This window comes from Ambystoma mexicanum, chromosome 1p (genome assembly GCF_040938575.1).
Source record: "Ambystoma mexicanum isolate Mex_15411 chromosome 1p, UKY_AmexF1_1, whole genome shotgun sequence".
NCBI lineage: Eukaryota > Metazoa > Chordata > Amphibia > Caudata > Ambystomatidae > Ambystoma > Ambystoma mexicanum.
This window is the reverse complement of record NC_090921.1, coordinates 1,204,610,619-1,204,627,975: the sequence shown is the minus strand read 5'-3', so window position 1 is coordinate 1,204,627,975 and position 17,357 is coordinate 1,204,610,619. Positions and strand designations below refer to the sequence as shown.

The window sequence follows — 17,357 nt, the reverse complement described above, 5'->3', positions numbered from 1 at the left end:
AAAAAGAAAAGCATTTCCATCCCCATTTGAGGTTTTACCCGCACCTGTCACGCTTCAAAGAAAAATCATGACAGGGTCAGAAATGACCCTCCGATGATTTGCACCTTACCCTGTGCCTGTTTCAAAAGGTTCAGTGGGAAGAACCCAGTTTCAAGGCATTTAAAACCACCTCCTATTTGTGAATTCGGGATGTACTTTTAAATGTCCTGCAATGTCCCCTTATTTGTGTTAAGGGGGGAAAAAGGGCATCTGAATGAGCGCCTGTTAGGGGAGTTTTCCTAACGTCCCACTTGGAGGTAAGACTTTAGTAAGCTATGCCACTGGCTTGTAGATCCCATACATATTTGTGTCCATTGGTTATCACTGATCGGGTGTCCCAGGTCTTGATCCCACTGGGTTTTGGCACTGTGTGTCACTGGTGGGCGGGTCTGAGTAATGGTCCTATATAGTGTGGATGCCAATACTTTCCCCTGCCCTGCCGTAAAGATATAACTCAGTCCCAGATTTATCACTGGCTCTGCTGGAAATTCAGCCCATATCTTAGCGATTGTGGATCGCATGCGCATGTAGAGCATCTTATGTTTTGGCATATCTCCCACTGTTTCTTTAAGGGTATCCCATGTCACAAAGCGTTTATCTTGAAATAATTGTCCCCATTGCACTATTCCTTTGGAGCCCCATTGCGTGGCTGCTTCTTTATCCAGGGTAGGAGGTATGGAATGAGCACCCCACATTGGCATGCTCGGATGATATAGCGTGTCTGTACCATATATGTCAGTGATCCTGGCCCATGCTGTGGTTATAACCACTGTGGGTCGATATTTTTATACTGTTTTGGGCGGGACACCGTCAGGCCATGGAGTAGAGTGGCAGATTTTGGTAAATGGGGTTCATGTAATGATCCCTTAGGGTTAAGGAAAAATGTCGCCCATTGAGCGGCGTAGTGTGCCTGTGCCGCCAGATAGTAGAATTCTAAGTCTGGTGCCATTAAGCCTCCCTGGTGATATTGATCAGTGTGTACCCTCCACCTCAATCTGGAATGACCACCCCACGTGAATGCAGTGCAAGCGCTGCCCAGTTTTGCAAATAATGCCCTTTCCGGCCAGACCGGTACCGCACTAAATATGTAAAAAAGTTTAGGGAGAATTACCATTTTATAAGGGCAATTCTTCCCATCATTGATATAGGTAGGGCACTCCAGCGTGCCATCTTGGCACATAGGGCTTCTGCGAGGGCATCATAATTCACCTCTCTGGACAGCTGTGGTGTCCTGGCAACATACACCCCCAGATATTTGATATGTACCGGACTCCATATGAGGCCGTTTAGGTCAGTTGGTTTAACAGTCGCCTCTGTGAGTAGGAACATTTCAGATTTTTTAGCATTGAGTTTCAGGCCAGAATATTCGCCAAACGTTTTGACCGCTGATAAGACCTTGCCGAGTGTGTTTTCCGGGTTTTTTAAATATAATAGGATATCATCTGCATAGAGTGTGATAATCTCTAGTTTGCCCTCAAACCGCAATCCGTTACTGCTGTATCGGGCTCTTAATATGTCCTCAAGGGGCTCTATCACCAGAGCAAATAAGAGTGGGGACAGTGGGGAGCCCTGACGGGTGCCCCCCAGCAGGTCTAATAGTTCAGATAGTGTACCGTTGATGCTGAGCTTAGCGTAGGGGTTTTTGTAAAGTATCTGGACCCATTTAATGAAGTTAGGGCCAAACCCATAGTTTAGCAGGACCCTGAATAGGAACGGCCAGTATACTGTGTCAAATGCCTTCTGTATATCTAATGAAACTGCCACCTCTTGTGGTTCTACTGTTACTGCCGATAGAATCTTATAGCAGCGTCTGATATTCGTTGCCATGGATCTGCCAATTATGAATCCCGCTTGGTCCTCATAGACCATATATGGCATTAATGGGGTTAGCCGAATGGCCAGGATCTTCGCAAAGATCTTGGCGTCTGTGTTTATCAAAGATAGCGGTCTGTAAGAGCCACAGTCTTCGGGGGGTTTCCCTGGCTTAAGCAATAAGGTTATGACCGCTTCTCTAGTGGTTTCTGGCAGCTCTCTCTTTTCTAGGGCTTCTGTCCACACAGCATGTAGCTTAGGTACAAGGAGATGGGAGAATTATTTATAGAACTCTGCATTTGGGCCATCAGCGCCTGATGCTTTTCCATTGGGTAATGTTTTAATGGCTTCCGATATCTCTGCTTCAGTGATCGGAGTCTCTAAAGCTTCCTTAGTGGCGTCTGATAATAGTGTTGTTGGAATTCGTGTTAGGTATTTGTCTATTTCTGCATCAGTGGCATTACTCTGTGGGGAGTATAGATGTTTGTAGAGGCCATAGAAAGCTTCCTCGATCTCGTGTCTGTCCATGGTCACGGTTCCATCGTTTCGTGCTATGCATGGAATAGTTGTCGGGCCACGTTCCCCCCTCATACTATCCTAGCCAATAGTCTACCTGGGTGCTCACTTTCCCCATACCGCCGAGCTGCTGTAGGCCTGTCAAAGTAGCATACCTCACGATTAGCAGCCTCTCTGTATTCGTCTAACTTGGTCTTAAAATCTAGCCCCAGTTGTGCAGATGGTGTTTGTGCATACAGATTTTGCTTTTGGGCAATTTCTGCTTCCCGTCTCGCCAGGTCCCTGCGGATGTCTTTCAAGACCCCTAATTCCATGGACATTGCAGTGCCTCTGATGCAGACTTTAAATGCCTGCCATCGTGTTGCTTGGGTAGTCACTGGGCCTTCGTTGTTTTCAAAGTATTCTCGGTGTCTTGGGCCAGTGATGTTTTGTAGACCTGGTTGTGCAATGCTGCGGGTTTAAATCTCCAAGAGGGTCTGTTCAGTTTAATGTGAGGGATTCGTAGTGTTATCTGAATAGGCAAATGATCCGAATATGTCCTTGGATGAATATATGTGTTAGTGATCCAGACCAATGCCTCATGAGATACCAGCCATATATCATATCATGCACCGAAGAGTATAATGTGTACTACCGTTTATCTCTTTTAAGGAGCACCATGCATCTCTAAGATTTAGGTCAGTCATATGGGTGATTATCATTTGGGCTGCCTTGGTCAGTACTCTTGGCTGATCTGATGTGCGGTCTAGATACGTGTCAAAGATGGTGTTTATATCTCCACAGCATATCATCTGAGCCGTGGGAAATTTCGCTAGTTTCCCAAACAATGTGGAGTAGAAACTGGGATCATCTACATTAGGGCCGTATGTGGTGAGCAATAACACCTCTCTATCTTGGAGGGTGCCGTGTACCATGACGTACCTGCCCTCAGGGTCACATTCTGTGTCCAGACATGTAAAAGGTATGGATTTATGTATAAGGATAACCACTCCCATAGCTTGGCTAGAATATGATGTGTAGTAGTGATGCAGGCCCCAATTAGGGGCTAGCTTTTCGACATGGTGTTGTAATAGTTGTGTCTCCTGCAGAAATACTATTTTAGGGCCTAGCCTTTTAATATATACCATGATTGTCCTTCTTTTTATTTGGGATCCCAGCCCCCGAACATTCCAGCTTAACATTTTGATATCCTCATTACTTGACTTAGCCATCGTCACGCTGCTTCATATGATGATGGTTAACATGTTTCTCCCTTGCCATTAAAATGTCTGTGTCTAGTCTCAGTACCTGTGTGCTTTTTATTTGAACTCCCCTCTCCCCCAACAAATACTCCAACAAACTTGTCCCGGTCCCCATCCCCTCCCTCATAGTTACCTGAACTTTAACTATGCCCCCAGGTCCCTCTCTATTCCCACCCATAACTTGGTGTGCACCTGCAACAGGGGGGTTCTGCTGAAACATTCCGGCGTGGTGCTTACTATTCTTTTCTGTCCTGGCCGGTTCCGATTAGTTGTTTACTCAAACACATGTTAAATGGTGTGAGTGCACTCATTGTTGGCATCTATAATTAATTCCTGAGATGTCAATGCCTGTTAAGCACCCACATGGGGGAACCCTAGCCCCCTCATCATTGTTAGCTCATCCTGCTTTTAGTCGTGAGTTCTTGTGCTTTCAGGAGACTTCCTTGTCTGTTGGTTGGTATTGGGTTGGTATGGAATACGACCTTCTCGCAGTAGCTTCTTGACCCCTGTGAACGAGCGTCTTTCCTGCTGCACTGACAGCGTGTAATCAGGGAATATGCAGATAACGTTGGCTTCCCATCTCAGTTCTTGCTTTTCCCTAGCTGCTTTTAGTACCAAGTCTCTGTCTCTATAGTTCATCATGCGTGCGATAATCGGTCTCGGGTAGGCTCCTGGCTTGGGACGCGGTGCCAGTGATCTATGTGCCCGCTCCACAATGAACATGGGTGACCAGCCGGGGTCCCCTAGAAGGTCTCGTAGTAGTTTCTCTACTGCCTCTTCCATGGGCCCTTTCAGTGCTTCCTCCGGCATACCTATTATGCGTATGTTGTTCCTTCGGGATCTGGCTTCCAAATCTTTGCATTTTATTTTGACCGTGCCCAATTCTTTAGCCATTGTTGTCATTGTATTTTTTAACGCCTCCAGTGCATCTTCCGTAGTGCTGATTCGGGTCTTGGCTTCTGTGATTCGACTTGTGGTCTTGTCTAGTTGTGACTTAATTGAGGCAACGTTGGCTGTTATCCCATTTCTCGTTGAGGGATGTGAACCCCTGATGCATGGCGGAAAGACTGCCTGTGGGTCCATTGTGACTGTTTGGGTGGCTATATGTTCTTGCGCTGTTGATTCTGTGGGCATAGTGGTATCAGCACCTTTCCTTGCCGTCGTAGTATATTTGTCTATGGTTCCTTTTCCTTACTTCGGCCCTATGCCCTTGGGCATCGTCCTTCGGTTATTCTTGGTTCGTTATTGCAACTGCTCCTTTCCGTTAAGGTCTGTTACTCTGCGCCTAGTGCTTGCTGATTGTATCGAGATCCCCCACGTGCTTGTTGTGACTGGGTTTGTGGCCAAGGAGGGGTGCAAATCTCATCCAGTCGGCATGGGTTTGTGGTTAACGATCCCTTGATTGTATACAAGTTGGGTTCTCTCACATATCGACTATTGTCCCCCTCCGGTGCCTTGTGAGGGCTTATGAAGTGAAGTGGGTTGAAACCGAGGGTCCGTTGGCCCTTAATGCAACACGGTGGGTCATTTCCCAAACAGCACAAGTTGTCTGCAAACTGCCTCAATGGTGGCTCAGGGTTATCTGTGCCCAGTAGTATCAGGGCGTGGTTACGTTTCCCTTGATGATCTCCTCGTATCCGTTACCTATGACTTCTCCTGGGGATGCAACAAAAAAATAAATATCGGGGATGGGTGTCTCCAGTTACCCTGTCCCGATGAGATGGGTATGTTTGAGTAACTACTGTTGTCACTGGATCAATGCTGTGATGTAGACCCCCTGCGCTTCAGTTTGTGAGCCAGGTCTTGTGCTACGTTGTATTGGAGTGACGCTTGTACCTCTGTGAAAGTTGTCATGCTGAAGTCCCTCTGAACATTGTGGTATATTAGGTTGTGAGAGTTGCAGCTTTGCGCCTCTTATGGCTTTAGTGTCGAGGGTTAGCCACTATGATCCATGATTGGGTCACAGATCTTTATGTGGCAGCTGTTGCATGGTGACGAGAAGCGTGCAGTGCCTGCAGCCTTTGGAATGTTCTCTTTTACCCAGTTGTCGATTGTGCTTTCACCCCACCGGTGAACGTACCCTTAATGTGTCTTTTCCGCACTCATAGGCGTGTCATGGGCCTCGGATACAGCGGTTTCACTGTTCCGTTATTGTTGTGATTTTGGCAAGGTTTTTACTGTTATCCGGCGTGTCCGGATTGTCTTCTCAACTTGGATTAGTGTGGGATGGGGGTGCGTACTATGGGCACCACCGGGTGCGGATGGGCCCAGGGCCTTGGCGATCCTCCTGAACTTCCTGCCCGCCACCCCTCCTCCTTACGGTCGTTTCTGGCTGACAGGCAGTTGCAGACTATATCTCGTCTGTGTAGGGGTGCCATGCTGGATTAGCAGGTGTTCAACGTTCCACGGAACGCCCGCAATCGCTTCTTGTGGTGACACTGTTCGCTGGGGCCGAGCCGCTCTATCTATCGCGTCCCCCTTCTTTAGTTTAGTCGTGGACAGGCTCCTCCTCCCGAGTGTCAGCGCGGCTGAGCCAGGTCTCCACGTTGCCCGCGTTTGTGGGTTTCAGTGTGTGTTCAGCTACGGATATTAATCAAACTTTCAGGCATTGCTCCTGATGACCTGAGAAATATTTCCCCCAGTTTGCGAGCAGAACCGGATTGTTTCAGGAGAGCTGCATTTGCTACGGGCCGGAATGCTTCAGGAGCTCACACGAGAGCGCACATCCCGTCGCATGCGCAACAGCGCCCCCCTCTCCCCACAGTACCTTAGGTTATAAGAAAAGATTGTGGCTGGATTCTCCTTGATGGGGCAGCGCTGGACCAGACCTCTGGATTCCTTGGTCTGATGATGAAAGGGAGGAAAATGGACGGGATGTCTCAGAAGCAGTCTCAAGGAAGTACCTCTGGCATGGCTTTCATCAATGTCTTTGGTCACTCTGAGATTTTGGTGCTTTTTCTTCAGTACCAACAAAGGACGCAATTCGCCCGGTCAATCTTCTTTGGTTCCTGCAGTCCCACACTCTGCTGAGAGGGTCTGAATGAGTTGGATTGTATCTCTGGAGTGTCCTTGAGGGCTCAGCAAAGACTTTGATGAATTTGGCCTTTTCAAGATGATGCACTCGAAATGGGCAGCAGGTCTCCAGGTAATGGGGTTCCACAGATCTGGAAACTCACAGGACCTTGCGACATGGCTCAAATCAAAGTTCGTCTTGGGACTGGTCGTTCCCACAAGTCAAAGGGAAGGAGTCATCCTCTTCTGAGTTCCTCTGTCGCACAGGAAACGGGGTCATGACAGCAGTGGTCACTTCACGTTGTTGCAAAGGGTCTGCAGACATCTCTGGTCATCTTCTTCTTCGGTTACTTCAGCTTCCAGTGGTCAACTTGCTTTTCACTCCAGGAGCCTCACCTTTTATACAGATTCAGCAATCACTCATCTGAAATCTTCTTCAGCAGTTAACACAAATGGGCTTTTGGCTGTCCAATCAGGACAGCCAGACCACCAGTGGGAGCTGGTCCCATTCAGACACTCTGGCAGCCAAAGGACAGGGGGATAGACAACTCCTCCCCCACTTCCTGCCTGCTCAGACACTCTGGAGCCTAGGCGGGGACACTCAAGGGATCTGGACAAAGACAAAATGCACACACAAAGGCCTCCCCCTCCCAGAGGGTAGAATAATGGCTGACAAAGAACAACCATGCTGGTAATGGCAAAAAAAGAAGGAAGGCCCCAAATTAGTACTTAGGTGCCCCTATTGTGCACTACCGAGGCAATGGTCATAGCCTGCGGTATAAAAATCACACAATAGAAGATAGGACACATACACTGCCACCAGCCATAACTAGGGGTTTGACTATGTGACTAAAATTTCACATACGTAGAGAGAAGGGGGATAATGGGTATCCCTTTACCACTCTACATAAGGTAGTGTGTGCCAATCTCGCATACTATAACATTTTGGGAGAGATACTAAGTATCCTCAAGCTCTGTACTTAGTCTAGTATACAGAAAAGAATCTCAAAGGAGGACCCTAAGGATCGCCGGCAACGCTGCCCATAAGGAGCTGTGTTCTGCAATAATAAAATACAGATGCCTTTAAGAGTTATAGAGACAAATAGACTCCAAAGGAGTGGTAGAATACAAAGAATAGAGTCCCAAAAGACAGAGCCCATAAGAAGGAATGAGTGGAAAAAGGTTCCACTCATGCAGGGTTTCAGAAAAATGTCCAGAAGTCCATCAAAAAGTGCAGGCGTCTCACTAGGATGAAGCATAAAAATTATAAATCTCCCTAACACTGCCTCTAAGAGTGAAACAGTTCTCCTATAATATAATGTAAAAAGTAATTCACTATAATGTATTGTTACATTACATGGCACAGCTAATAGTTAAAACATACATTGATAGTGTTCCCCTATACTGGAATGCAGTGATTAATTGACTATAATGTAGTATTACTTTTAGCATCTGACAGTTTGACACACTACCATTCCAAGATGTCACTTGTGAATATACTTATCCAGTTAGGGGGCACAGGCCTAATGAAAGGCACTTGCTGGTTGGTATGGATGAGGAACCCCATTGTTATCCTTTTTAACAAACCTAAAAGTGTCAGTCATTGTTAGGGAGAATTCTCCAGAATGGCTAATTTCCCTTACCTACTGAGTCCCTCAGCAGCTTTGCTGGATTTCTAGGATTTATTTTTTTCACCTGGTAAGAGTGTGAGCCTTTTATTCTCACTCTTACATGTGTTTTTCTGTGTGTTTTACATTTTTGTGTTCATAGACTGTGGAGTCTTACCTACTCCATAGGCATCATCTTTTTACTGTGTGTCACACAACACCTTTAGTGCAGTGACACAGGGTTGGCTTTTTCAGACTTCCCACTTTAAACTCCATTTTCTGGGACTGACTACTGTCTCCCAGAACATGTAAAGTTGCCATTGACTTTAGTAGTCTTTTTAAATCCACAGACCCAGTACAAACTATCTTCCATTGAGTACTGGAAAGGGTTCATCGTTATCCCTTTTTGTCTGTTTCTCATGGAACATTATTTCGTTCCCCTTTCTTTAGGATTCAGCTGGTGGCAGTGGTATCTACCATTTTATTCCTACCACGGACTATGAAAATAGCCTTGGTACTTTTTTAGGCTAAGTTAGAAGCCCCGAACTTTCATCCGCTGGACCCCTTTTAATTTTATTTAGTTCCAGCGGGGTTTATTCGCCATTTCTTTTTGTAAAGGTCTTTCTCGTGTTTTGCTCTCCGTGCCAAACCAGGTTTGGTTCCTTTGTTCGCCATCCTTTGGCAGGCTTCTGCACAGAAGCCCTCCTAAGGCGCCTGAGAGTCTAGGTAGACAGGATGTGAGGGAGGGGTTTTAGGCCCCCTGCACAGGGTCTCCTTGGAGACCCAAGTCGCACTCTTGTTTGATAGGCTAGGTGACTGTCCTTCCAGGACAGCCACCTTGCTGTGTGATTAACAGCCAGGCTGTGTGAATGGGGGAAAACTGCATGAAAAGCAGGTCTCTGGGACTTGGAAGGCAGAGTCGCCACTGGACCGAGAGAACCGAAGAGAAGCTGAAGGAAGAGGACTAGTGCACTACTGAACCTCCCGGTGAAGCCTTGCTGCAGGTCCGAATCTCCTACACTTCGACGACAGAGAAGATCTGCAAGGAATCTTCTTCCCCTGAGCTGGTGGGACCAACCAGTTCGCCAAACACCAAGCAAGGCCTCCCTCCCATGGTCGAATTGGCTGTGCATTGCTGCATTGAACCGGATAGCCAGGAGGACGACCTGACCCTGTTTGGCTTTTAAGGAGCTTTGCTCTGCTGCTGGTTTCTTCCCTGGGCAGTGCAGGACCCTCCATGTCTTCCTCCTTTGTGACAGTCCGACAGTCGCTTCAGGACACGTGAGCCTGCAGAATCTGCCAGGAACTTCTGCCTCAGCTACAGCATTCTTCTTCTACTAAGGTACTGTTCAAATCCAGTTGTTCGTTCTGTCCGACCGCAGTGAAAGTGTTTGAAATCTTTCGCTAATCCGAGGGCTTGTCCTTCTCTACTTTTTTTAATAACTTTTTTTCTGACCAACTTCGTTTTGAACTCTTGACAAAGACTTAACCCCAAACTACTCTGAACTGTGTGATCCTCTGCAAAGACTCTGAACCATTAACAGTGGCCCAGGCCTATTGATTTGAATCCCAGTTGTAGTAAGCCTTTTCTAGATTGCCCTGCCTACTTACTTGTTGGTGCTGTTTGATTTTGAATAACCTTGTCTTTCCCTCCCTTCTTAAATTGCTGGAGTGCCATTTTGCTCACACTTCATTTTGAGCTTAACTTGTCCAGAATTCATTGGGTGGTGTGTAGTGTATTAAGATTGTGATTTTGTACTGATTTACATTAGTGAACTGTTTTACAAATGATTGTGTTAATAAATGTATATTCTTTTACTCAGAAACCTTGAGTCAGTGTTTGTTTGAACCATAGCAATTGCTGTCCTTTGTGTAACTTCTGATACTGCTCACTTTAGATAAATCTGGCTGCTCAGTCATCGCTACCACTTTACTGTGTAGTACAGGCTTGTAGCAAAGGTGAATTTGTACTGTCACGTGTAGTCTTAATTGTGTGCGGTGTTCCCAAAGGGTACTGCATATGATTTTGCCTAACAGTCATAGACACATAAAAGGCACAATCTAATAACAAAGCCATCAGTGCTCGATGCAGTATTATTAACAGCAATAATATAAAACAAAAAAGCAATGCAGCAGAACACAGTGTAAACAAACCTACAAAACAGCATTGAAATACAGTCACTCTTAAACACAGCATTACTATTAGCTTAACCAGTTCTACTCAACAATTTAGCCACCAGTATAGCAGAGCTTTCAAAATTAGGCGTTTTTTCTGCATTACAGGACTCATTCTTGACTGTAGGGCACTCTTAACATGTATTAGCAAGAGGCCTGGCAGAGGGCTACAGCTATCTATAGACAACCTCAAAATGGCAACCAGCAGCAGATGCTTTTACTTGAATGGACAGGCATCTGGCTCAGTATTATAGACCCTCTCACACAGTTGTAACCACCATTCAGCATCAATATCTAATAGCCAATGTAACACCAAAAACATATCAAGAACAAGCGTTTTGGTCTACCAGTGTGTTATATGTATTAATATCTTTTGGTTTTTAAGCTAGCAGGATGTTGCCATATATGTCTAGCATTCCTATGTATTTATTATTTCAGGAATATGCTGTTATATGCCCTTCCCTCTTTAATGCACGGTGACCATCACTTAGTGGCCAAAGAACTAAAGGTTTGTTGGATGCGCAAATGTAAACCAGCTGCTGTAGAAATATAATAAGAGCTGGTTATCACATATGTTGGTCCCTGGAAAGTGAGTCCAGGTCCTTGTCCTACATGTAATCCTTGTCTCCTCTGTATCTGTTTATAGCATTGCATCAGCAGAGCAGCTCCCATTGGAAGACGGTTCTGTGGACCTGATCACTGCTACGACTGCTGCCCACTGGTTCAACATAGAAGAGTTCCTAAGGGAAGTGGATCGTGTCCTGAAACCGAAAGGATGCCTGGCTTTGTCCTGTTCATATCCACATGTAGATCTTCAATATAAAGAATGCTCCAAACAACTATCAGAGGTTTACAATGAGGTCAGAACAAATACATATTTCATGTTGTCACCGCAGAAGCCTTATTTGCCAAACGAATTCATCTAATGTACTTTGCATTTGTTTGTAGCTTATTTTTTGTCTATAGCCCATATAACCCTCAGGTACCTAAGTGCTGCAAAATCACATGCACGACATATGGCCAGACAGAAAACAACAAAACAGGGCTAAAGAATCATGTCACAGAAAAAGAGTATGAAATATTGCAGAGCCATTGAGCTGAGGCACAAGATTCTCATTCTCACAATTTAAACTCTAGCATCGCACCAAGTTACGCTGATCAGGTTGCAGAAGTTGATTGCTAGCAGGCTCAGACTAGCTTATAGGGCCATAGGCCCACAGACGAACAAAAATGCAAAATGCTCGTGTGGGCCAGTTTTTTGGGTCAAAGTTGGCCACTTTTTTGGCCAAGCCGGGCCAGTTTGATAAGTTACTCCACCATGTGGCTAGTAATTTTGACCATTATTACTGAATAAATATTCTTTAAAAACTCCCTGATGGTTACTATTCAAACAGTGTCACAAAAGGAATGAATTTGCAACCGTGGGCCACATTTTAATTGGTGCCCGAGACAATTTTATGTCCCAGTCCAACCCTGATTGCTTGGGGCATGATTGCATGTATCCCCAGTCTTTGGCACACTGGGAAAACAGGGTTGCTTCTCAAGAGAAAAGGCAGTAGTGTGGGACGATGTTCCACTTGCTCTTTCAGGAATGCCTCTGCCATTGTGATATTTTGCTCATGTATTCAGGGTCGGATTGTCCCCTCGGCCTTTCGGCCCGTGGACGGGCTGAAATCGTCCCTGGGGAGTGGGGGTCAGTTTCTGGCCATGCCTGAGCCGGATTGGAAGAAAAAAAAATGAAAAAAGAACATTTGTTTTTTTCAAATTTCTTTTTTCAAAAAGCCTTTCATCCTTCTTATGTCGATAAATGAGTACCAACACGGGTTGGGTGATATTGTATGCATATTTGTTCTATAAAAAAGAGCTTAAACGTAAGTGCTATTTTTTTTTTTTTATTGGTTTTTTCAAACCTTGAAAAGTGACAACATATGTACAAACAACAAAACAACATTTAGACATACAAACAATCATCAGTAGTAGACTTTTGGGCGAGCTCCATCCACAAAGTTATCATACAGATTATACCGTGTCAGGTTTTACTAATTTGTTTCCCCTACTGGTGCCATCATCAGACATTTTTCAATTTGCTCCAAAAAACGTGTTAATGGAAATATCAGTTTCAAGTCGGTTCCTTGGTACATCTGGTTCCACCAATCATCAGCACATAAGGATGGATGGATTACACTCCATGGGCCCAAGTGGATTGATCTTTCAGACTTCAGCTTAGGGCAAAATAGCACTAAATGTTTGAGTGACTCTTTGGCTAGCAGACAAAGTCTACATTCAGGTTTTAGGTGCTCGTTAGTCTTCCATAAGCGAAGACGTTCAGTAGTTTTGAACAGATTTAGCCTGAACAGTAAAAACAGCTTTCTTGCTTGTGGAACTGGAAACAGAGTAATGTAACGCTGCTGGGTATTAAAGGCACGTGCTTCCAGTGGCACATCACACATCGATTTGGCCATCGCTCTCTTTGTGCATGTATGCTCCCAGTCAATGCGTCAGATTTTAAACTTTGCCGCATCCTGAAGTAAGTGCTATACAATAACATGTTATCATTTGGCCTTGGAGGTCTGCTTGGATTCCCAGTAATTTAGTGTACTTAGGTACAATGCTATTTGATGCCACTTCCTGTTTTGTCAAGGGGTGAAAGGTTGTGTTTCATCGCTTCCCGGGTTGTCACTTTGGGGTGGGGTCAAATGACTTCACTTCCGGTGATGTCATCAGAGGTCAAGGGCCGTGAGGTGAGGGGTGTGCCACTTTTTTTGAGGAGAGGGGTGGGCCACTTTTTTTTGGGTGACCGGGCCTATTTGTTCTCCCAGTCAGACCCTGCATGTATTAACACATAAAACCGACATACTTGGCTGCCAAACTCCACACCTCTTGAGGCTCTCGCCCCTCATGTAGCTAAACTATCAAAAGGTTGGAGTCTAAGCTTGACTGCAAAGAGAAAACTCACAATCAGCCTTTCTGCCATGCTTTGCCCCAAACGTCTGGGCCTTAATCGCGACAGAGGCTCGAAATGTGCCCACCATCCTCCATTTCGCAAAACACTAAAAAAAAAGATCTTTCTACAATATCTGATGGATAATTAAAAATCCCTCCATCAGCAGTATTGCGCTACTGTATAACATTCCAAGCCATTGCTCTCGATATAGGTTTGTGCTATAATCAAAAGAATTATATAAAATATGTTGCAGTTCTGGCCCTTAATTCTTTCCTAACCATCACCACAAATTAAAGACAAAATGCATTAAAATGCATACAGTGATTAGGGATCTATATGTATATTAGAACAGAACATATGTTTACGTGTCTTATAAAGCAAAACGCGTATAATTTGTGTATTTACATCGTGGCCACTGACATGAATATCTTACAAACTTCGCCATCCTTACATTTCTCCATAACTGCTTACTTGCTTTTATGTAGGATACGCTGCAATCACGTTTAAAACATCACCATTAAACTCAATATTGTATTAAATATTATCTTCTTGACTGTCACATGCTATGCTGAAAAAAAGAGCACCGTTTACAGACCTTCTAGCCAGCCATAATTAGATAGTGATGTGCTATGTAAATGCAACCCCTGGAACAGCAGGGAGCAGTGACTGCTGCTACCAGCACCACTTTGCTGCCTACTCCAGCAAATCTCTACAATTCAAATAGTGTTAGCTTATTTATAAAGTATACATCATTTTGGCGTATTGGCAACACATGCCCAATTACTGAATCACACAAGTTGTCAACTAGTGCCACCCCTTCACGCCAGTAGGCACAGTGTGGCTAGATTGAACAGTATAGGGTTGCCATATTCCATTATGCCAAGTAATCACAACAGGGTCAGGTTATATTATTCCCACTTACCACAGACACGTTGTGCATATACAAACAAACACATTTAGTTCACTAATTTGGCCATCTATCGCTTAATAATTAATGCTCGGAGGGGTTCGGCAATGCAGAGCATTAGGCATCCCCAAAGCCTTGCTTAGTGAGTGCCACTAATGAAGGATGAGAGTCACATGATTGTCAACAAGGCCAAACCTTAAGGTTGCTGCCAAATATTTGAACACAAGCTGCTTTGAGGAGGAGCCGTTTGTTATGGAAAACAAAGAGTAAACGCTGAAGATGAGGTGTGTGGTGGTGCAATGCCAAGGAGACCAGGCACTGAAGACACAAATGGCGGTCGTTGTAGCTCCTCCCAGGGTCTGTTTTTCCCTGGACTCGGCCTCAGTTTTCTTGCACTGTATGGGAGAGGCTCCTGTTGCCACCATATAGTTGGCATAGTGCCATGGCTTCTCAGGGACTCTGTGCCCATGCCTCTCTGAGTCTTCTCAGCTCTTTCAATTGATTTTCGTCTCACAGATCTCCAACCCACATCTGCTCCCCTTCCACCAGGTTGAGGAAACAGCGCTTCCTTTATACTCCCAGGCCCTGTGCCTACTCCTCCATTGTCTGGATGGGCCAGCAGGTTCTCTGCAGCGATCTGATTGGGGTTAAGGCTTTGTTGTTCAGGAATCAGAAAGGCGGCTTTACAAGGGCTGGGGGCTATTCTCATTCCTCTCTCTTTCTTCCTGGTTTGCTTTTTTTGCATTTAAAGGGGTTTAAGCCTGGCGAATTTCAACTTTCTGAGACTAGCTTTCTTCCCTTTTGTCTCTGTATTTCAAGTTTATCTTTGAAGTGGGGCTTTAGAAATATATGAGGTTTTTGTATATGCGAGCTTTGCTGCTAACTTGTGGTTGAGCGCAGTTCTTTACTGGCTCTGCTGACTGAGGGGAGGTACTTTTAGTTCGTGAAGGGGATGCCCAAGTGTGTTTGCCTTTGAATGGTGCTATGGCAGGGGTGGTCCATTCATAATGGGCCATGGGGCATTGGCCCACTCATTTTGAATGAGCCGCCACCAAGCCAGCCCAGTAAAAAACACTAAACACTGCCTCAGCTGCAACAAGCAGTTGAGAGAGCGCTTCTGTGCTGGTTTCCTGAACTGTCAAAGAGAAACATAATTTCCCTTTGACAGTTCATAACCCTGCGTGTATGTCCACTGGGCCATGCAAAGCTGGGACGTTTTCCTTTGCCAGCCGTGCAAGGCCCATTGGGGATGCAGGCTGGGGTACTGCAGCTCTGAATGTGCAAGCTCCTGTGCCTCCTCGCAGATACAGCAATGTCGGGGCATCCAAGGGATGCTCTGGCTCCTGCACTCCTGGTTCCTCTTCATGTTGCGTGGGGCTGTCCATCACAGACCCAGCCTGCTGGTGAGTGGGCCTTTCATTTAGGAGTGAAACAAGAGGTCCACTCACCGCCACAATGAGTGCTACTCACTGTGCTGGCGAGCAGGCTTCTTTGATTTAATGAATCAAAGCAGAGCCCTACTCACCAGTGGGTGTCTGCTTTTATTATTTAACCAATGGCCAGCTGCTTTGATTAATTAAATCAAAGGCATCTGGTGATAAGGTTTTGTGAAAGCAGAGACCTGGTTACCAAGCACGTTGAGCAGCGCTCACTGTGCTGGTGAGCAGGGCTTTGATTTGACAATTACTCAAGAGGCCGTGAGCAGGCATCTGATTTGGGGGCACCACTTCCCCTGATCCCCCAAATCAGAGGCCTACTCACCTGAGCGGGTCTCTAATTGGGGATTGCTGGTGTGGGGTCAATTTTTTTTACTGGGGATCAATGTTAAAGCAAAGGTTAAAGTGTCCTCAGTTGACAGACACTACCGTCCCTGAACGCCCTTTTTACTGGGGATTACTAGTCAGAAATTCAAAGATTTGTAGTAATACAGACTTTATCAGTAGGGAAGATGCCCTCTATATATTGCACTAATAAATGCTACTTGAATTAATTGTATTCAACCATACATTCCATGTCGTATTTTCTTAATGATAAATATAACAGTTCAATAAATCATAATAAGCACAAAGCTCAACGTGTTTCGGGAATACATATCCCTTCATCAAGAGCAAGTAAAGTTTGAAAGAAGCATATAGAGCATAAACTTCTATACCACCCTCCCACCCTCCCTTTGTGGGACGGTATATCGTCTATGGTCCACAGGAAGACAATTTATGGCAGACCTAATATTAAGATTATTGATATTTTTATTATTAATAATAATAATAATAATAATAATAATAATAATAATATAGTCTCCATTGACCTTATCACAGGTTAAAACATTATTATAGTAATACCAGACATAGAATATGTTTGAAAGGCTTTTTGATGGGAGGATACACAAATATTGCAGATCCTGACAGTGTTTTTGAAGCAGATATCACATAGAATCATCACAATTTGCATAATTTGGTGATTTATGTGGCACTTTATGCCAGATTCCTCCATCCTCTAAGTGCTGTAGTGTTTGATGTCAAACAGAGGGTATGATTAAGTCCCCCATAAGGGAAACTCTCAAATGTTATATGGGAGGTGTCTTCATGCACATAAGTGGCCGCTACAGATGGAAGAAAGAACAGGATACCAACGATAAATGTGCATCTTGGCCAAAAGGAGAACAGTGTCCAAGAATTTTCATATAGACTTTTTGGAAGGGGCACCCATTCCTGAAAACTGACCAAAGGATTCAGAACCACATCTGCTTCAATGATTTTGGAAATTATTCTGCAATGTCATCCTGGAAACTCTGGACCATAGAAAATAAACACACGAGGTGGACATCTCAGAAAACTCCTGGGGGATGTTGGCTCAATCTTTTACATTTTCTGATTGATATTGTAATATTTAAAATGAATGAGTCTATGCTTATGGCTCGTAGGGACATACCAGATGTGTGCACATATCTTGTACCAGGCTATACAATCAGTTTCCACCCAGAGGAAACATCTCATCTCTGCTTCATGGTCAGAGATTAACTTTTGTATCAAGACACCACATTTCTATACATCACTGATACAGCATTGCATTAAGATACTTCTAGCACAACAAGAATAAGCAATTCA

The 17,357-nt window shown here is 44.8% G+C and overlaps 1 protein-coding gene across 1 annotated transcript in view; it reads left to right on the top strand.

Annotated features, from left to right (window-relative positions):
• LOC138571862 (putative methyltransferase DDB_G0268948) overlaps window positions 1-17,357 on the top strand; it is a 565,708-nt gene that overhangs the window by 323,123 nt on the left and 225,228 nt on the right. The window contains exon 4 of the mRNA XM_069649228.1: window positions 11,049-11,262. Coding sequence (XP_069505329.1) covers window positions 11,049-11,262 — 214 coding nt within the window. The remainder of the gene's footprint in view (window positions 1-11,048; window positions 11,263-17,357) is intronic.